This window comes from Dermacentor albipictus, unplaced genomic scaffold (genome assembly GCF_038994185.2).
Source record: "Dermacentor albipictus isolate Rhodes 1998 colony unplaced genomic scaffold, USDA_Dalb.pri_finalv2 scaffold_13, whole genome shotgun sequence".
In the NCBI taxonomy this organism is placed as follows: domain Eukaryota; kingdom Metazoa; phylum Arthropoda; class Arachnida; order Ixodida; family Ixodidae; genus Dermacentor; species Dermacentor albipictus.
In genome coordinates, this window is record NW_027225567.1 from 5551322 (window position 1) to 5573145 (window position 21824).

At 45.1% G+C, this 21824-nt stretch overlaps 1 protein-coding gene across 6 annotated transcripts in view; it reads left to right on the forward strand.

Annotated features, from left to right (window-relative positions):
• LOC135920377 (G2/mitotic-specific cyclin-B2-like) overlaps nucleotides 1–21824 on the forward strand; it is a 321085-nt gene that overhangs the window by 22993 nt on the left and 276268 nt on the right. For 5 of the 6 annotated variants that reach the window (XM_065454624.1, XM_065454626.1, XM_065454628.1 and 2 more), the window contains exons 4-8: nucleotides 5756–5915; nucleotides 7395–7633; nucleotides 8436–8541; nucleotides 9118–9461; nucleotides 13083–13322. In XM_065454624.1, the coding sequence (XP_065310696.1) occupies nucleotides 5756–5915; nucleotides 7395–7633; nucleotides 8436–8541; nucleotides 9118–9461; nucleotides 13083–13322 (1089 nt within the window). The remainder of the gene's footprint in view (nucleotides 1–5755; nucleotides 5916–7394; nucleotides 7634–8435; nucleotides 8542–9117; nucleotides 9462–13082; nucleotides 13323–21824) is intronic. The other variant, XM_065454627.1, reaches the window with a different exon arrangement.

The window sequence follows — 21824 nt, forward strand, 5'->3', positions numbered from 1 at the left end:
GAAATCCAGCAGAAGACACAGCTTTCATCGTGGAGCATGGCTCACTGAACGAGGGAATTGGTTTCCTCTCTTCAAAAGAACCACCGCACACTTTTACTTAACCACGGCTCCCTTGTTCATTTAGTGGCTCAAAAGATTTGGCATGCTCCTGAATGGCCCATCTGCTGAAGGTGAGGGAGCGGTACGGGACGGTCATTTGAGGGATTGCCCGACGTTTGCGCGCAAGCGCAAGTAAGAGTGGGCACCAGAGAGAGCAAATGTGGGGGCTTTTGCCCCTTGAATATAGCTCTGCCTAGGCACTACGGAAGAGGTTTCTTAGTGTGTGTTGTATGCGTTTGTCCCCGAGGTATGCTGGCAATGCAGAGTGGGGTCGAGTTTGTTTACGCTCCGACGCTGGCTGTCCGCGCAGTGAGGCAATGGGCACTAATGCCCCATTTGGTGATCGCTGTGTCTGAAGGAATGTCGAATAGACTTTCCTGTGCCTGTGACGCTGGGGCTGAGTCTGTCATGTCGGATTTAATCTTTCTTGCCCCTTACACTGCTCTGCCTTAAAAAAAAAAAGAACATCATTGTTTTTTCCGGGGGAGCAGTATGGGCTGTAGTAGAGTCCTGGCTTGCTGGTGCAGTATCTTCGCTCTTGGCAGCCTTTCTGTATGCTGCTGTCCACGACTTTTCAGGAGCATTTTTGAGTGGTCCACTTTGAGTGAAATAAATGCACAGCACCTTAGCGTGAGGATTATTGGCTTTTTCATCTCGCCCACATCAGGTTAGCTTAGGTTTAGGTTACCTTAGGTTAGGTTAGCGTAAAGACGTTAATATGGCGAGGTGTATTCTCACTGCGGTTACGCTGTGCGGTTGCTTGCCTTTGCATCTCAGCCACGTTAGGTTAGGTTAACGTAAAAATCGCTAGGGTGGCGCAGGGTGTTCTTACGGTGGTTATGCCCTGAGGATTATTGTCCTTTCGTTAGGTTAGAGTGAGAGGCGTAAGGGTAGCACAACGTATTCTCAAAGCGGTTGCAGGGGTGTCGAGCGTTACTGGCAACCTTTCAGCTACTTGTGTTCAACCATGGTTGCTAAGGCGCTCTGACTTCTAGATTTTCAATATATGCGAACCTGGCTCTACTATGGTTACTACTGCTCTTGCGGGAACATCGGTGATGTTATTTTCAAGGTACATCGCCGTAAGGTGCGAGAAAGCTATGATCCGGCACGACTGACTTAGCACGAGCGCCGCAAGTGCGAAACAGTGTCTGACAGAGCGGTCACCAAAGAGGGCGTCAGTGCCGATGGTTCATCTGTTTCACCGCGCCGGCAGCCAGCTTCTGAGCGTAAACAAACTCGACTCCACTCTGCAGTGCCAGGTCATACAACACGCGCTAAAAAACCTCCTCTGTAGTGCCTAGGTAATCATATAGGCCTGATTGGCTGCCTAGGCGGCGATGCGGAAACGCTGGTCAACAGAGCCCTCTATGCTGCACCTATAGGTTTTGGGTAGCAAAAAACGCGATGCCATGCTTTTGAATGCACAGCGTTGCGGTGTATCTGCTTGTCTCAGCTGTGCTGTGGTAGAAATTTTGGAGAATTTTGTGCATGGGAGGAATTGTAGCATGGCTTCTGTCGCCAAGGAAGCGCAGCACTGTGGTGAGTTTGTACACTGCACACGAGAAGTCGCAGACGCAGTTTTGGTGCGCGGCCGCTTCCAATACGTGTGCTGCTCAAGTACAGTGTAGAAGTTGTAGAAGTTGCGGGAGGTGTAAAAATCTGCGCTATAAGCGGTATTGCGTTATAACCAAAGACTGCTTTTTTTTCAGCTTTTGCCTATTCCAAACGGACCACCCACCTTTCAAACACAATTACATATTTCACTCACACACGCATGCAACACAATCACAACACAGCACAGAAACCAAGTTCTCCTGACAAGTGCGGCATCAGCGAAAGCATGCTGTTATATTCGTCTGAAGATTTTTTTTAACAGTGCTTCAAACAATTTCGTCCTCTACAAGGCTTAAGCACTGAAGCGCTTTCTCACTCAAACTGTTCTTCGTGCAGTGGATCTTCACTTTGCTGAGGTATCCCAAAGCATCTTTGCATGGGACATCTGAATCTGGCGTCGGGTCGACATTGTCCTCCAACTCGTCTTGGGTTGCAAGCTCCGTGCTGCCACAAACCGCTGTGAAAGTCGCATCATCAGTGCTCGCTTACTTGCAGACAGGAAGGACAGGAAGGAAGGACAGGAAGGTGCAAAGCTCAACCACACAAACACAAAGCCAATTACTATATTCTGCTTAGCTGCTGGTGTAAATTTTCAACAGCAGCCTAATCGTGGAACATGATTACGCTGCTCCCGAAAGTTTGCACCAGCAGCGAAGCAGGATATACTGAGTTACTGCAATTTTAACTCTGTTTGTCTGGTTTAACTCCACGCCAACAGACGAATGCACTGCTCCGGCTGCTCTTGCTTACACCCCTCACATCCGGCAATCCGCCCAAACCGCCCCCATTTGCCGGAATAGCGGATGCGCTAAAAGTCTATATTCTTGGAAGGTATCTGGCGGAAACAAACTTGCTTTCAACGAGGCCAGACCACACGTCGTTGGTGTTGATCGTCTCATCGGCAACATTGTCGCTCGGCTCATCAGCGTCAAGAGCCTCTGCATTGCGCATGAAGCCTGCTTTGTTGAAGCACTTGCTTATTGCAGTGGCTTTTACCTGCCACCACAAAGCGGCAACCATATCAGTCGCGCTCCTTAAATTCACTTTAAGAGGCTGCTGCTGCTGCTGCATTTTCAGCAAAACTCTTTCGCAGATGCGTTTTTTGTAAAATGCCTTTACGGTTGTGATGACACCCTGGACGAGCGGCTGACATATTGCAGTCGTGTTGGCAGGCAGAAACTTTAACTTGACTGCAGTCAACTTCGGCTTGATGTTGTGGGCTGTGCAATTGTCGAGAATGAGCACGACCTGTCGCTTCTCTGCTGCCATGTCTTCATTGAATTTGCAGAGCCAGCTTGTGAACATGTCTTGTGTCATGCACACCTTTTTGTTGGATGTGTATGTCACTGGCAGGCACTCTTGCTTTTTAACGCAACATGGCCTCGCTGATTTTCCAATGGCAAACAGGCGGCGCTTGTTGCTTCCATCTATGTTAGCGCATAACTACAGTTACGCGCTCTTCTGAGGCCTTGCAGCCAGAGCAGACTTCGCCTCTCAGCACAAGAGTGCGGTTGGGCAAAAGGTTATAAAATACGCCAGCTTCATCGGCATTGTATATGTCTCTGTCAGTATACGTGGACAGCGTGGTTTCCAAATTTAAGCGAAGCCAGACTTCGATGGACTCGTTGTTGACATCACTGCTTTCACCGCACACCACCTTGCAGCTGATGCCATGGTGATCCTTGATTTGCTAGATCCATCCATCAAGTGAGTTGAAGTCGTCGTGGCCTAAAAGTGCACCAGGGGACTTGGCTTTTTGTAGGAGCATGGGGCACTCACTGGAATGCACTGAGCCCTAACTTCACGGAATCAACTGAAGAGCGCTGCGTCCACATCTTAGTACTTCGACGTACGTATTCTCTTCAGTGACAGGGAAGACGAATCTTGCTGCAGTTGCTGCTGCAGTTTGACCTTGTTCTTGTATATGGTCGACACGGCTGTGTTGGAAATGTCGTATTTGGCCGCCACTGACGCCTTCTTCAGCCCACATTTTATGCCCCTTATAACGCATTCCTTCGTCTCCAGCGATAAGGCATGCCTCTTTCTCACGCCGCTTGAAGACTCCGGCGCCGCCGCCGCCATGGTGACAAAAGCCCGACAATACACGTGCACAGAGGACAGCTACGACACGACGAGATCACGACACGCACACACTAAATGCAACAAAGACTGAAAAAAAAAAGAGTGCACTGTTGCCGCTATCGCTGCTACCCTGCACTCCGCGCAGCGCGCACTCTGATTGGATGCTGCTATAGTGACAGAAACACTCTCCCTCCTTCCTCTAGAGTCTCCTGCCCTTTTCCTCTTTGTTTCGCGTTTTGTTGCTGGCCTTCACGCACGCGCCCCACGCTCCTCGTCCTTCGGGTTTTGACACCCGGCAACGGTGCAGCTGTGCGGGCCGTGCGTAACGCCTCCGAAAAAAGGCCATGCTTTGTGCGCAGATTTCGTGGTCGCACGCTTAAAGGAACCGCGCTATAACTGGTATTCTGCTTTGTACGCCTACGCAATACACGGTCCGCCTATACATTGAGTTCTATTGGGGATATTTCGGTGGTCTAAAAACATGCTATAAATAGTCCCGTGCTAAAAGCGGTTACATTATAAGTGGTCGGCACGTAGCATGATGCCAAGTGGCAACGGCAGACTGCTGCGATATGTGTCTGTTTGTTTAAAGGGCCCTTCACCAGGCCCCATTGCAAATTTTGGTTATACGCTGGAAGGGTCCTCTAGGGAGCGTTCTGACGCAAAAATTTTTCAAATCTGCTCATTAATAGCAGAGATAGAAATATTTCAGTGCCGCGAATCCATGATTTCAGCAGGTGGGCTCCACTGCGAAGCAAGATGCTCTCTCCGCTCACCCCGTTTAGCCTCCGCAAGCAAAATTCCTTCCCTGCGTTCTCCCATACCGGACCTCGAGGATCGCGTGACGTATACGTTGCAGGCCCTGCCTTCATTTTTTCTCCACGCATTTTTTTTTCGGCGCTACGCACTTCTGCTGAAGGCATCGTGCACAAGCTGTTGTCTCGTTCGTGCAGCGTACAATTTTGTGTGCTGTGCTCAAGGAAACTTGACTAGCGGTATAATTCAGTGCTACACAAATACCGAGGCAGAACAAGCGGATTGCAGAGCATGATCACGTGCTGCAACGTGGTAGAAAATGGCATAGTGTCGGTACCTGTGCCCGTGACCGCACGACCATGGGTACAAGCAGACGAAGCGAAAGTACATCTCTCTTGCTTTGGTACGAAGTAAAAAAAAGAATGCAGACATTCCGTTTGTGTGTTTATTATTTCTCTAAACTTCATTTCATCAATTAAAGCAACAGATCGCACAGATAACAGATGTCTTGAATGATTCTCGAAGTCTCGTGTCGCCATGAGCGATGTCGCACTGCAGACACCAGTACGTAGGCGCAGGCACACGAGTACGTCATCTTCCGGTTTGGAGCACGGCGGCCGCGAGGAGAAGGAAAAATGGCACATGTGAAACGTTGCTGCATACCTCATCAATCTTGCAGCTTACTTAGCTAAGAAGAGGCTATGTAGCAGCTTGAGGTTCTGAAGGTTGCATTGTGACATTTTTTTTTTCGTATACTGTCTGTTAAACTGCAAGCATATGTGACTGGCTAGTTTGCGTTATCTTGCATTACGATTTAGGCATGAAGTAGGGAATAGAAACTGCCACATTGTGTGTTAGTGTTGCATGATCACAAGACGAGTATTAACTCAAAATGAGTAGGAGAAAGTTACAAAGTGAGCACTGTTGTCATATCCTTGCTGCCATGAAATTTTATTTTTATGATGTTTTATAAATGTTTTGAGAATCTTGAGCTTAAAACGACAACTATCGATTTGCATGAAAAGCGCGAAGTACTTGGAGTAGTTAGTATTTAGAGTCTTTCTAACAGCTCAGAATTTATAAAGTTTCAGCTTCTATAGACTGAAGCTAAAGCAGCCTGTATATGGGGACATACTAGATTGATTGCACAGATTCAGTCAGTCTGCCGTATCCTAAAACCTGTACATTGCTACATTTTCAGGTGTCGGCTTATGAGGTCTCTGAGCTGGTGTTAGAAAAGCGATTGCGCTTCCCAATAAATTTTCTTTTCTGGGCCAAGGACCTCGTTTTCTACCTCAACAGCCAGCTAGAAGGGGCACCTGCTGCTGAGTCACAGCCCCCATTTGAAGGACGACCAGCTGGTATGTTTTTCTTGCTTGTGGTGCTAGTTGAGTTTACATAAAAAGGGATGCAGTTTTGAATCCTCCATAGTTCTCTAGTTTATAACATAAGGTATGATGCCTGGAACACATGGCCATGTGAACAACATGGACATTAATAATGTGGGCATTGACCCTTTGTTATAGCATTGCCTAGATATCATATCCTTGACCTCTTTCTTGTGAGATCTGGGGTTCCTTTTATTCGATGCTGGTGCTTGTCCTGCATGTCTTTCTTTGTGCTCTTATTACTTCTGGTAGTTGCATATTGACACAGTTGTGTGCACTCAGTTTGTTTACTTTTGTCTCTGCTTGTGCTTTGACCTGTTGTTTGAGGTTTTCAAGTATTTTCATTACAGTACACACTATGGGTTTGTAGTGCAAATAAAGAAACCTGTAGGCCAGGAGGTTGGTGGCAACCTTCCTGACTGAGAAAAGACGTTATGTGGCACCTAATTACTCTGCAAGCCAAAGGCAAAATATAGCTTGTTTGATACCTTGGTCTTGTGCGGGAGCATTGTCCCGAATGAGATGCTGGGCTAAAACCTATGCATTGCTTTCAGGTGAACTTTGCTAAACAGAGTCATCTAGGTATTTTCAATCATTTGTTTGTGCTGATGCCTCTGAGGACAATAAATATTCTAAATAAAGGATTGGGTTAGTTCATAATGTACATTCTGAAGCCTTTTCTGTTTTACTGATGTAGATTGTATTGGTACTTGCATTCTGGGAAGTAAATATTTTGTTTTAAATTTAGGGCTTTGTGTATCTCCTTTCTATAAGCGATCTGAAAGTCACAAAATGCTGTTTAATTGCGTCTGTGAACAGTAACCATGTTGAAGCACTTTCTTGAAAGAGTACTGATATATACATATTTATTTTCGAAGGATGATTCTTGGCAAGTTTGAAGATTGGAAAATGCTTACAAGATATTTCAGTTTGATACTGACGTTCTTGAAAGGCTGTGCCTGGAGTCAGTGGCAGTATTGTGACATCAAAACACAGAGCAAAATTTCACAGAGCAAAATTTGCTGATGTCATGATAACATTGCTCCTAGATAAGCAGTAGTGCTGCATGCATTTCTTCTGCCTGCATTGGCGTGTGGCATCCTTAGTGATCATTTTGACACTTGCCACAATTTTGTGCTAGGGCTTTATTTTCTTTTTAACTAAAGATTATTAAAGGTCAGAAATGTTATATCAGCCTTCCTTGAATGCTCTCTGGTACATTGGGAATTATTTTCAGTCCAACTGAAAATTATGTTAATTGTGTTACTATGTTAATTGGATGCACGTCTTGGTAACCTCCCTGCCTTGCCTTGTTTTCAATGAAACATTCATATCTTGCTTTCTAGGGCACTTGATATTTTGTTTGTCATTCTGCATTAGGCTTACTCCTCATGGTTTTCCTCCATCCCCATCTGCGTGTTTTCTTATAAAATGCCATGCATTCATGTGCAGGGTTCCCCCTTAATGAGCTGGCTGCAAAGGTACGACGCCAACTGGAGGACATTATAGGGGGAACTAATGACGAGGCTCGCTCCCACCTCTGGGACCACTGCCTAAATGGTGCCCTGCAGGCACTGGCGGCCCCCTCTGGTGGCCAAAATACCGGCAGTTGCAATGTAGTTGGCTACATGGTCTGTCTGCAGCTGCTCGCTTCGAGACACCCACACATAGTCACGAATGCCTTGCCGAAGGTGACGATCAATGCTGTTGTCTCATTGGCATGCTACATGTAAAGTATAATGTGTTCTTTACAGTATCTTCAGTATGCATGTACTGTGCATACTGAACTGTTGTACATACTGTAGAGTATGTTCTCTATGGTATGTTTTGGTGTCTTCCGCCATTTGTGCATGTGCCTTCCACATGCTGCTTGTGCTACCTGCAATTTACCGAGCGGCGTTAGGTGGAATTTTAGTGTTGAGCAAAAGTGCACCGACTGCAGCTGCATCTGGAGCACTGACAGCACTAGTGCCTTTGTCTTATTGTTCGCCTACTGCAATGGCTCTGCCTTAGTGCTTGCAGTATCAGTTCGACTCGTGGAATCGCTGCTGCCACTTAGCTGTGCCAAGTTGCGTTCACACGTACCTTGATGTTGCGAACTCAGATAAACCAAGTAAATAAAGTTGTTTCTCACTGATATTAGCATGCAATGGCTATAGATATAACAAATGTGCCATTTTAGTGTTGTATGCAACTTCACTGTAATGGGGTTTGGCTATATAACTATTCATGTTTTTCTTCGCTATTGGGCACATGTACAGTATGGCTCATTCGTAAAGGGAACACCGAAATACCTAAATACTGGTATTCAACCGAACTTGAATGTACCATCAACTTCGTTGGAAAAATGTGCTGGTGGATATGACTGACATGTTCGGTAATCTATACTGGTAAAAAAGTGCTGCCGAGGTCTCTGTGCCAAAACTGAGCTGTAATGAGACCCAAAAAACTAACTTGGTGTTCTCTTTGACTGTCTGTTTTTCGTCCTTGCAGCTGCGGAACCTGCGATCACAACATGAGGGACGTCCCATGGCATGCCTGGCCCTGCTGTGGGCTGCCTCCCAGGCAGGACTGTCCAGCCTTAGTGCAGGACTGGCCGGTCAGTCGTTATGTCGCTTTCTTCTATGACCTCTGCCCAACAGCAAGCCTTGATTGGTGTGGAGATGATCAGCAAAGACTTTCCTAAAAAGCTTGAACATTGCAAAGACATCAACAAGTTACTGAGACTTTGCTAAAAACATGGACATAGCAAACAGTTGAATGGGCACACTTGGCACTTGTTTGTCCTTTTGCAGCATCTGCACATCAGTAAATTCTTTGCAGCATGCACCAATTCAAAACAAACTCATCTTACATGACAGAAAGTTCAGCTAGTTGGTTGGAAAGTTGTATAGTTAAAAACTAACCTAAGCTTCTGTTGATTGCTTAAATTCATTGAATGTAGTGTGGCCCTTTCTCTCAGTTTCCTCGTTAATTGGTGCCTGAGAGGTAGCCATGAATGGTGTAACTGACTATGTGAACTCAGCACTAGATTTGCAGCCTCGAAAGTTGCAAGTCGCTATGTTGGGATGTGTGACATTTCACATAGGAGGCTTTTCTCTTCAACCTTTCTTATTTAGCACTCGCAAGGAGCCCGGGAGTTATTTGTTTCCTTATGAAGCTTTCTAACATGCAGTGTGGCTGGAACTGCTGATGCCTGTGGTGGGGAAGCGGGCGTACGCCCCGCATGTCATCGACATCTTGTCGGAGCTGCTCTCTCGCCACCCTGCTTCAAAGAATGGCGATGAAAACGCTGGCCGTGCCTGTAACCTTGGCGTGCGATCTCTGTTCCCATTGCTGGATGCGGTGTACGGCGTTGGGGGCCGCCTGCCGCTATCGCCGGAGCGAGAGCGTGCTCTGCGGGACCAGTTGTATCCGCGGATACGTGATCTGTGTTATGCGGCTGATCCTAGCCGCAGTGCTTACTTCCCTTCGTACCTGCGTCGACTCGGTAGTGGCTCGGCTCAGCTCAATGCTGAGGTGAGTGCACACTGCTGCACTGTTAATAATAGCTATTTCTGTTTCGAAGTACTGTGACCTATCTTTTTCATTCTAAAAACCTTAAATCGAATTTTTACACTTACTGATGCATTGCTTTCACTCAAACTTTTCACAAAGATTGCAATTCATGGTCTGCAATACTTCATTATTTTGACTTGGCATTGTCGCTTTTCTGGTTCATCCAGAAAAATAAAAAGAAAAAATATGGTTGTATGCATTCCCCTCTATTACAGAAGTGAGCTGCTGCTGTTACATGAAACTAGTTTGGCATCTTTCGACAAGTCCAGACAATCTAAGGAGGCAGTGATGCAAAATGTTTTATTTAATGCTGCAGGCTGAATAAAGTAACCTTGGTGCAAAATTTGTGTGAGCACAAATCACACAACCTTCCTTCAAGGTTGCTAGAATATATGTGCAAGTACACACCTGTATATCCAACGTTGGCTTCTTGGTGCTGAAATGTTCATCACTGTTGTCCTACCTCCTGCCCTTTCACAGACAAACCTTATTTCCTGTGGTGACGGCAGTTGTCACTTTCTTCTGGCTGTCATAACCGTAATCCCTTCGTGTTGCATGACTGAACTTAATCTTCCTTCTTGGAACTTGGATGCAACGTCTGTATCATAGGCTATTCCGTTGGTCTCATTGTTCTAGACTTTATCTTTCATTATTGCACCACATAGTGATCCCAGGATGGTCGTTGCAGCTGCCTGCATATGCTAAACTTCTTCACTTGAAATAGTACATCAACGGCCAAGGCAAAAATATTTTACTGTATTTTACAATGAATGCATTCCCTTCCATCGCAGTCTACTTTTAGGAGATAACCCACTTGTAGGAACCTCATCTGTGTTTAGTTTTTGGAAAGACGCAGCGATCCTAAACGAATTATAATATATCACAGAACTACTAATTCTAAAAATTCTTACCCAGTTTTTTCACGCATCTTATGATGCACCTCACCTATTTTCTCAGTCCTGAGAAGAAGGCTGAGGTCTCCATTTGATTTGTTGGGCTCCTCAGAGTCCTTGTCCGGACAAGGACTTTTGCTGAGGATACTCAATTTTTGAAATAAATTATACCATGTGTTTGGCGCATGATAGCCTGAGTTGCTTATGCGCCATAAAACCCAATACAATACAATACATTTCTGTACAGTGTGTATTGTACAGTGGCAAATATATGAAAATTGAAACAAAAGATGTGAGATACCACTCAAACTATCAGTCACTATTTTTGAAAGAGAAAATGTGGCACCAGCTCGAAGCTGCAGCTAGTGAGAGTTTGAGGGCCACTAGCGTAATTCTAGTGCACCTAGTGACAACGAGAGTATTGTGTGGCAGCAAAATGAAACATACATGCAGTAAAACTCCATTGTAATGAAATTGAAAGAGGAGCCAGAATTACTTTGTTATATCCATTACTTCGTTATATTGATTATTGCATACACAGCACTGTGAATCTCTATGGGTATTTCAAGGGGAATTTCACTTACTTCTTTACATCCATTATTTCATTATATTCCATTTCGTTATGAAAAGGTTTGACTTTTTCTTGCATGATGCCTCCAAACCAGCATAACGCAATGCTCTGTACTGTCATTCTGCTCCTCTAGTATGTAAGCATGCTTAAGTGGACAAATTTGAGGTGATTGATACAAGTTTCTCACAAGGACTGCATTGATGTGCGTGTTGCCCCTAGTTCTCGACGCCTATGAATATCCAGCAAAGCACAGGTCAAACACTTGAACTTCCTGTGTCCATTGTCCTGTATGAGCGCTACAGTTCTACCATGAATAATTACCAACTCACCTAGCTTTCAGTTTTTCTTTTTACTAAAGAGAAACACAGAATAAGTTTAGAGTGATAAAGTAGTCTTTAATTTGAAAACTCTTTTCATTAATTTGGGGCAATAACTTGATTATTAGAAGAGAAAATAAAGGTAAAAGTTAGATATTAAAAAAATTTCAAAGTATTTCATTGTGTTTTGGTCATTGTGGCTTAGTAAAAACTTTAGAAACTTGCCAAGTTAAGTGTTTGGCTTTCTTTACAATATAAAGTAGTTCATCTTTGGTGATAAAAATTAACTAGGCCCAAGCAAATTCCATGAAAATTCATGACATCAAGGCGAGCAGGTGTGAGAACTTCAAGGCGGCATCACCACCCATGCTTTCTTGCATCTTTTCTGACTTACCAAACCTCTCCTTAGAGTAAGAGTGGCTTTTTTGGTGTTGTACAGGGGTAATCTAATAATATAGAAATGTTTTTCTCTTTACTGCTTTAAGGCAAGGATTGCGATACATCGCGCATGCTACTTTGCACATGCTGCATAAGGGCATGTGCACCCTCATAGGTTCATAATAATATAGCATGGTGCCTCTATTGATGCAATACTGTTATTTTCTTTTATTAGTGTTATGCTGCTTTCTTTCTGTTTTGTAAAAGCGTTTGTGAACAGAAGGCAAGGGCAGATTCTATGCAGCACTTTGGGGATAACCTCCCTCAGCCGGCAAACAGGTCATTCGCCCCCTGTCATGTTTGACCTCCAACATGTTATCGAAGACATCCCGAGCATTGAGCAGTGGTGCAACGCTCCAAGTGATAACTGCCAATAGTTGGCGTTTTGTGGACATATTGTAATCTTCCTTTTGTTCTATGTATCTGTCTTTCTTGCTTGTTTGTTTTTTCAGTCTAACTGAGGCCTTTCAACACTTTCCCAACTGCTATATCATTTTGCAGTACAAGCTTGACACAAAGGCAAATAAGAAATATTAGAATAGGAACAAGGTGTAATGGAAAAGTGCACGTAATTTAAGTAAATATACTGTGACAAATGGTTGAGCCGTTTGTGTATATATCTTAGGGTCATGTTGCCATCATAAATGAAGTGTGTTACTTGTATTCAGACTGTAGTCACACAATATGGGTGCTTGAACTGCATTGCATATTAAAGGGTTATTGCCACTGGCTGATACATGCTAAGTTAAAATACCAAAGTTCAATGCATATAAGTTGGCTCAACTATAGAACACTTTTTTTAGGTGGAAGTGCCGAATTCTGACAGTAGGTTCCTTAAAAGAGAGGGAGGACTTCGGTGATCCCAAAAATATGCTCCCTTGCAAACTTAAAAACCACTGTTCTGCACCTACCATGACCAAGACTGACCTCACTCCCATGGTGTAACCTCTGCCTGGTCATGAAGGCATTCAGCATAGTGCAGTTATTACTTACCAAATTCGTCCAGCGCGGTGAAAGCTAGGTCTCATGTTAGCTGCTCAGTAACAATAGCCAGCTGTAACGAGGAGGGCTCATAAAATTTGCCAACTGGCACTTCCATTCAGCATATGTCCCATGGTGGGTGGTTAGAGGGGGAGCAATGGAGGAGCATTTTTCTCTAGTTCTATTTTCAGGTTAGATTACACTACCTATAGCTTTCACTACTCTGTGTGGAATTGGTAACAGGGTGTATAGTACATTGTCACAGAAGAGTGTGCATCCTGTTCTTCCACTGTGTCTATGTACCAGGAGCGCTAAACTGAATGGCTTCATGATGACATTCCAAGCCCAAATGACAACCTTGGTTGCTTGGTGTGCCATGCAGCTCCTGACCAGTCTGGAGGAGTGCCTCTGCCGGGACCCCGAGTGCCTATCGGTGTGGCGGCAGCTCTTTGAGCGCCACGCGCCTCAGTCCATGCTGCTGGTGCAGCACCTGGAGACAAAGGATGCCTGGCGCCGCTTGCCTTGCCTGACACAGCGTCCTCCGCAGGCCACCCTGATCTCCTGGCGCTCTACCACACCGACATCGGAGGGTGCCCTCAGGGACGCCCTCACCCAGTGCCAGGTAATTATCAGCAGGAGAGCTACGAGCTTCTGGAACATTTTGGGTACTACTGCACCAGTATGAAACGTGAGCTTGAAAAAGTTAAACAAGAAAGCACATTTCACTTTCTTCACATGCTAGCCGGTGCGTGACGCTGGTGTGGTTCATTCACAGACTCTTCATCTTGGGGCTAAGGCGTGTTTGACATCTGTTCGCACAATACTTACTTAAAGTGAGCTGAAGGAATACGGCGAAATGCATGGCAAGCTGAACAAATCCGTTTGGCTCCTAGTTTGTGGCAGGTGGTCTTTTCATCCACTTTCATTTCCCTTTTCGTTACAATTTTTACATTTCAATTAAAGGTGCATTTAACTTGGTCTTTGCTTTCCATGGCTTAATTGTCTGTTGTCTTAATGACTGGTATCCACCATGTTGTCACGCTAGCGACACAAACTATGCAAAGTCCACATAGCAAAACACTGACATAGGTGGTACGTCAGTGTGATGTCACAGGTTGCAAAGCATTTCTCTTCATTCTTTTTTTTTTTACCATTTTGGTTCAGTAAACGTTTCCTAATTTCAGTCTTTTGCTATTTTAGGATATGATGTAATCCATCTTTAGTGATAAAAATTAACTAGGCCCGAGAAGACGGCATCAAGATACATGATGTCGCAGCAAGTTGGTGCAGGAATAATAAGCCGGTGTCATTGCCCATTTTTCTTTCTTGCTTTATTTCTAGCATGCCAAGCGTCTTCTTGTGGTGAGAGTGGTTACCTAGCTGGTGCACCATCACCAATTGACCCTTTTTCTGCTTCAAAAACTTCCATTTGCTGTCACAAATGCGCAATTTAAAGGTTGCTCTTGCATGTGTCCATTTCATTTTCTGCTAGATATGGCACCAAATTTCTATTGGGGCCGCCGTCGTAGTTGGCTATCCATTAAACGTGGAGCAACCGAAAGTGTGCCTCCAGTTTGGTGGATGCAACAACAAAAAGTAGAGGAAAATTCACAGATGATTACGATACTCCCTAATGTGAAATTTGAGCTCAGTTCTATGGGCGTTTTCGTTTTTCAATATTTTGGCTGGCACAGACAGTCTGTCTCGTTTGGCACGTTCCAAATGGAGCGAAATGTGCTGCGTCTGCCTCGCTAACCGAGAGATCACGAGAGGCAATGTGTGGGTGATGGGTGGGTGTGATCCACAGTAGCTGCTACAGGCAGACCTCTGCTGATGCAATGCTTTGTTTCCATACAGACGATGCGCGCTACCCTGGTGCCATATCGTAGCCAATCTCATTGCACAGCCCGTTTTACGCAGCACTACAGTTTTCTTCTCATGCTTTCGTTCCACCAATGACGAGAATGGCCCTTTGTTACTAGAGTTACTGTATGACTCCCGCAGGGAGCCAGAGTTGAGCTTCTGTTTTCCACGGGCCACTCCATTCGCCAAGTACAGTAACATGGAACTCTGTATTGCTGCAGAGAAGCTGACCTACCGCGACGCCATTCCTCCTTTTGGCCTCGTCAATTCCAGCATCATCACCATCAGCGCAGCGCATTTTCTTGTGTCTGACACACACGGAAGCTTTTGTGCAGATGCATTATTTTTCTGTGCACAACTCTAGGTGTGTTTTCATTTCTCAATATATTGGCTGGCGCAAGGCAAACTATGACAATCAAAACAAGTGCAAATGAGACAAAACAAGCATAAGCAAGAGCTGATGCAAGCAGAGGATAGTACGAAACGAGCAGTCCAACCGAAACCAGATACGAGTATGTACACATCAAGTGGTCAGGCAGGTCCGCATGACGCCAGTTTCCCATGCTTGCGTCACTGAAGGGGCCATTCTCATTGGTCTCCGCCGTTTGGGGATTGCATCTTTCATCTCCTGCTCCATGTTCGCTTTTTGATCTTACTCTGTGCTCGTTTGCTCGGTTACAGCGACACTCAAATCTCACAAGTTGGTTGCAAAACTGTGGAAGCTACACGAATTTTTAGCCAATAGGAAGGTCGCAGTGGCGAAGCCAGAATTTTCGTTCGGGGGAGGGGGGGGGTGCTCTCATTCCAGCTGGGCCTCCTTCTTACTAGCGGCGAGAATTAGGAGTGGCGCCCTCTAGCGTCTGACATGACGGCAAGGACGCCATTCACTCCGTCTCGCTCGGCGGCCGCGCGCGCTCGTTTGCTTCGTGCATGCTTGGGGTATGGGTGGCTCGAGCCGCACTTATTGAAGGGTATGTCGGCTTCTTTCTGCTGCCATGCCTGAACCACAGTTCCTTCTCCTAAAGCACGTGAGTCAATAAAATTTCGGGCTTGGCTATCGCAAGCTATGTAGCGTTGAACGGGGCTACTGGTTTTACAATGCATATATGCGCCGTCTCTGTCCATAAATTTTGCGTAAAAAGAATGTCTGGAAATTCAATACGCGAAGTTGTGTACGATGCTTGACTAAACGCTTACCATTCCGTTAGTATTTAGCTATGAGAGACATTGCATTTTACATGAAAGAAACTTCTTGATATTTGGCGTCAGGATGTTATCCGTGTTAGAAAGACATTGCCCAGCGAAGCTGTCATCATGATTCTTATTACTCTGGTGAGTTGTTCAAGCCAAAAATGGCCATTTATTAATGCGTAAAGGAAAGAGTTAGGCGCCCATTTTTTATCAAAAAGTTTGCTGCTAGTTTCACCCCTCCCTGAAACAGGCCTCCAAAAACGAAACGCTCATGGCTGCTAACGCGACGGTGTGTCACGTAGAGTATTTACATAGTTAATTCACAAATACCATAGTAGCAATCACCTGAGAGAAAAGTTTCGTTGTTAAGATCGAGAGCCAATCAATTGCAAGCGATGAAATGTTTCATAGTGGCGCTCAGTAGCCTTTATCGACAATATGGCACACCCATCATGCAACGGTAGCACGAAACGGTAGCAAGCGACTGTCAGTATGGCGAGGCACGCTTTGTTCGTGAAACCCATCAGTTCACTACAATTTCGAATTGAAACCATAAAGCATTTTTTTACAGCTCCAATTGGAATGGCTAAAATATTCTCGAGCTACTACAGCGCAGCTTAGATTGCCCAGAAAAGGAAAATTCAAGCACTTTCTGTCTCACCATGTCTCGATCCAGCATTGTTTAATTATGCAAACGGAAAACTATTCGCTTGGTCGGTACATAAAAGAGGACCTCGCCCAACTGCAGGCAAAATAAAGTTTGCTCCAATCCAATTGCAAACATTCATAAAGAAAACACCACAAGACTTACATACATATTCAATTGATTTTTGACCCTTCACAGGGGAATTATATCTTCAATATGTCCCGTACTACTAATGATTGACGCTTCGGCTTCTTTCTGGCTGCAGCCATATGGCCCAAAAGGCAAATTTCTCTAAAAAATTTGGGCCGAGCAGCCTGTGTCAATTCACCAAACAAATTCGTCATGTATATTCCTCAAGGAACAAGCACCACTAAATTACTCAAGTGAGTTGAACGTGTAGCACAGAAAAGGGAATATATATTGGTACATTCCATTTTGTATTCTGTAAATAGACATAAGCCTTCATTAACTTTACTTCAAATTACCGCCACTTAATATAAACACGTGCAGAAGCGCCTAATTTTAAGAAGCAGTCAAAGAAGCAAGTTGTGCTTGTAGAACCTAACTGCAGTATTAGTTAAGTCCTCGTGTTACTGCCGAGCGTTTCTCTGAAGAAAGGCAAAAATCAGGGTGTCTACCAACCGGGAAAACCGGGAAAACCGGGAATTCTCAGGGATTTTGAGTAGTCTGGAAAAACTCAGGGAAAACTCAGGGAATTTGTGCTTCTATCAGGGAAAATTAGCTGTAATTATTTTAGAGGGTCAAAAGTCGTGGTAATGCTGGCTCGAGAAACAGACAGGACTCGTAACGAATCGTCGTCGGCCGGAGGAGTTGCCAGTGTACAGTCAACGACCGACTTTCCGGATTCACGAGAACTCGGACGGCTTCGCGGCACCACCACGTACCCTAAAGAGTCAATGTATCATAACGTCTGAAATTTCAGACGCAAGAACTCTTCGCCGTCCGATTTTCTAAACGTTTTGCGTGATCGCAGGTCCGAGACGACATTAATGAAAACCACCACCGCTGCTATTTTGATTACCTCGCCGCCTTGAACCGGTGCTCTCGCACGCAGATCCGCTGGCAGCCGTAGCCACCACTGCGGCAACGCTAGGCCTAGCTGCTTCGACGTTCGCTGCTAAGCTTCGTGTCGTTTGGTGCCGTGTTTCTTCATTTCTCCGCTGACAGCAATACTTTTGTCTTCGAAGCTCGGAAAGCACGGCGCATTGCATAATGCTTTTTCCCGAAAGTCTGCTTTGCCTCATTACAGTCGTGTACCGCGGCGAAGCGTAACAAGCGTAGGAAGGGGCAATTGTCGCGGGACACTGTATGTATTCCTTAATTTTACACGTGTGCACCCGCCCTCACCTGTCACAGTAGGAGCACCGATATGCCTAATAAGTGCACTGACAGGCATTCAGAGCTTTTTCAGACGTACAGGTGTCGATTGTAGCCCTTAAGGGCAGTAAAAGACAGGAATTTATTTTTTCGGACTGCCTGATTTTTCGGAAGTTTTCACGGCCCCTAGGGGGTCCGAAAAATTGGCCGTTGACTGTAAATTGACCAAAAGTATTCTTCAAATGGTCCGTGGGGCGAACGCGTGGCGAAAGGAGGATGAGAACAGAAAGGATCGACACACTGAGGAATGAAAGGGGAATTAAGTATGCAACCGCTTCTTTGAAGGAGCCTGCGCTCAAAAAACAAATTGTTGGCTGATGCGGAGATGCAGGTGTCCCTCATCCAAACCAAAATAAGCTCTTTAAAGCAGTGAAACACAACACTTAGGCGTCTTGCGCGAGCTGAGAGTATGTCAGGACAGTTGCATGACACTGAGCATGCTATCAGTTGATAGAAATAGCTCATATTCAAAAATATTTGCTTCTGTATGCATCTCATTTTTATTTGTACTAGAGAATGTCGAACTCGATTTGAAAATTTTTCCGAAGACATTTTATTTGCTGTGCATTTTAATAACCCCTCCCGTATATTCTTTTTTTTTTGAATAACATAAACACTACTCCTTAGTATTCAAATTGAATTAAGTCGGTTTTCTTTAAAATTTGTTTCATATGCTTACTAGAGAGTGACAGCATAGGGCGATATGGTTTCAGCGCGACTTGACATAAAACATAGTTCTGCATCACTCAGGGAATTTTGCAAAAGCACTCAGGGAAAACCTGGAAAACTCAGGGAATTTGGAAATGTCAACTTGGTAGACACCCTGAAAATTCGATATTGCACCATGAACTACTCGTCGTGAACAAACCAGTTTTAGCGGATTGTAACTGTTGTAGAAGTCATATATAGCCAGCGTCTCTGACATACTCGTTGCACCGCGGCAGGTATGGTGTCATAACTGGATTCTTATTTTCTATATGTTTGCGGTTGTCGATTGAAAAACCCGCAATGAGCTGGTCTGCGCTCCTTCGGCTGGCACGTACTGTAGCGCTGCCTTCGAGAGCTGCATTGTCTAAGAAATAAGCTCTTTAAATAAACTTTCGCGAATGAAGACGTCGTAAAAATATATTTGAGACGACCGCCATAAGCACACAAGCAGAGAGAACGAGGGCGAGCAAACGAAAACACCGCAGAATGCGCCCGGACACCGCCCGAACTGTAGCAGACGACAGGCGCGAGTCCTTGCCCTGACGTCACGCTAGCGGCGCTCGCAGCGCCCCTGTAGTTCGTTCTCGGGGCTAATAGAATGTGCCGAAACATCACATACATGAATAATAACTGCATTGACATTGCCAAAGATGCTGCAAACGAATTATTGAGCGCCACGCAATGTCAAGACAAGTAAAATATGTATTTTTTCATCAAAGAATATACTCGTATGTCTCAAAAAGTGTGCCCAAAATAACTGACATAAAGCTTCCATGTTTTCTCTCTATTTAATAAGTAAAGAAAACATCACATCATATTTAGAACTACAGTAGACTCTCGTTAATTCAAACTCGAAGGGACCCCAGGATTTTGTTTGAATTATCAGGAAGTTTGAATTATCGGAAGTTTTCGCATATATGACCCTGAGCAAGATTACAGCGCACATTACAATTAATTATCTACTTAAATCATATTTTAAACATTTCACTCTTTAATTACACAGTAAAAACAGAGCAGAGGTGAAGGATCCAGAACAAGTTTAATGGAAATCTATGGCTGACTAGACCGTTTGAAGAAATCATGAATTGTTGATAGTTTTTTCTTTACATGTGCATTAAGAAAAAAGTTCTCTATTCCATTAAGAGCAGCCAGTTGTTCTTGAGGATTTTCTTCTACAGTAAGAAATTTGCGGACCTCGGCAAGGTAGTGGAAGGCCTGGGCTGCTGTCACAGAGGATTGCTCTTCTGATTCCTCTTCACTTTCGCTGCTGTACTGTGCTGGCAGCACCTCAGCCACCAAGTCGTCCAGGGTGTCTTCCCTGCACACGCAGAGGTTATCATCGGCAGCCGCAAATTCACTGAGGTCAGCAGCTATGTTGTGTGCTTGGAGTGCAGAAAGCACTAGCCTTGCTTCATCGCTCTCCATTTGGAGGCAGTCTTCACCTTCATTTCGAGCGCAGTCAGGCAAGGTATCACTGGTGTGGCCTGGTATGCGGAAGGCATGCTGGAAGCAGTTCCGTATCATTGCCGATGTTACTGCGCTCCACGCGTCAGCTAGCATTCCCACAGACGACAGCAGTGTTACGCTGTACGACATGGAATTATCCATGCATATTAGCATCCTCTTAAGGAGTAGCTTTCTGTAGTTTATCTTCAGACATTTGATTACCCCCTGATCCAGAGGCTGGAGGACAGCTGTTGTGTTTGGAGGGAGGAATTCAAGATGATTTGCCTCCAGCCCCTCCACGTCACCGTGAGCGGGACAATTATCCACTATCATCAGCACTTTTCTTTTATCGCGCTTAAACCGCACGTCAAGTTTCCGCAGCCAATCCTCAAACAAAGATTGCGTCATCCATGCACGTGTATTTGCTGCATAAGAAACGGGAAGAGTTCGGACGCCTTTAAAGCATCTCGGACGCTTCGATTTGCCAACAACGAAAAGTTCGGGCTTGAGACTACCATCCATATTGGCACAAACCATGACTGTGAGCCGCTCCTTGCTCAGCTTTCCGCCGGTGCAACGTTCCCCCTTGCGACACAATGTTTGCTGAGGAAGGCACTTGAAGAACAGTCCCATTTCGTCAGCATTATAAATGTCAGCCGGGGAGTATTCAAGCAGTAGGCTCTGAAGACGCGTCTGCTGCCAGTCGGTAGTAACCGCCTCCTCGACCGCTGCCGCTTCTCCACTTACTGTTTTGAAAGTGAGGCCATGTCGCTCCTTGAATCGCGACACCCATCCATCACTACACTTGAAGTCTTCAATTCCAAAGCGCAAAGACAGTTGTTCGGCCTTCTTTCACAGGATTGGTCCACTTACTGGTAGACTGCAGCAGCGAGCGCGCTTCAGCCAAAGAAAAACTGCCTTCTCAAGCTCCGGATGCGCCGCCTCCCTAAGCCTTTTTCTGTCTGGAGCAAAATGGCCTGCGTTGTTTCGCAGCTTGTCTTTCGCTTTCACAATCGTTGTCAGCGTACTTTTTGTGATTCCATACTTCAATGCCACAGAAGTCTTCTTCGCTCCAGCCTCAACTTCTTCTATGGCTGCCAATTTGTCTTTCACAGATAGGGTTCGGTACTTTTCCCGCGGAGACATGATGCTACCAACGCGGGCGACCGACCAGGGAAAGAAAAGCGCGAGCGGTCATGTGATTCGGAATCGGCCGATGCTACTCGCGTCACTTTCGCACCTTTTTTTTTTTCCTTTTCTCGTGCTCTTTGTTTTTACGTCAGGTTTTACGTCAGTTTTGAGCGTTTTGACAAACGCAGGTGGACATTCGTCATTTCCACAAGTTTTGAGGGTTATGTGTTTTAATTTCGAACTTCCTGCTTTGAACTGGCTAGCAAGCATGCTAGCAAGCCACGGAAAGTTGAGCAACAGTGTGCCCTTCGGGAGGCTTTTGTTTCGAACGTTTGTTTGTTAGGCTCTTGTTCGCTTTCTTTTATTTTTTAGGCCATAGTGCGCTCATTTTAACATTTTCCGCTGTAGTGGTGATATAAGAAGTCAGATTTTTCACCAGTGGTGGCAACGATAGCCGATAATTTTCCGGTATGGACAAGCAAAAAGTACGAATTAACCGAATTGCGGTGTTTGAATTAAGCGGCCTTAAAATACATTGAAAACATGGCGAACCGACCAAAAATTTGATTTTTGTTTGAATTGACCGAAAGTACGAATTATCAGAGTTTGAATTATCGCGAGTCTACTGTACGAGTAGCGTGAGCCTGCGCACGCCATCCACCACTCATCGGCAAGAAAATGAAACGATGAAATCCAGCAGAAGACACAGCTTTCATCGTGGAGCATGGCTCACTGAACAAG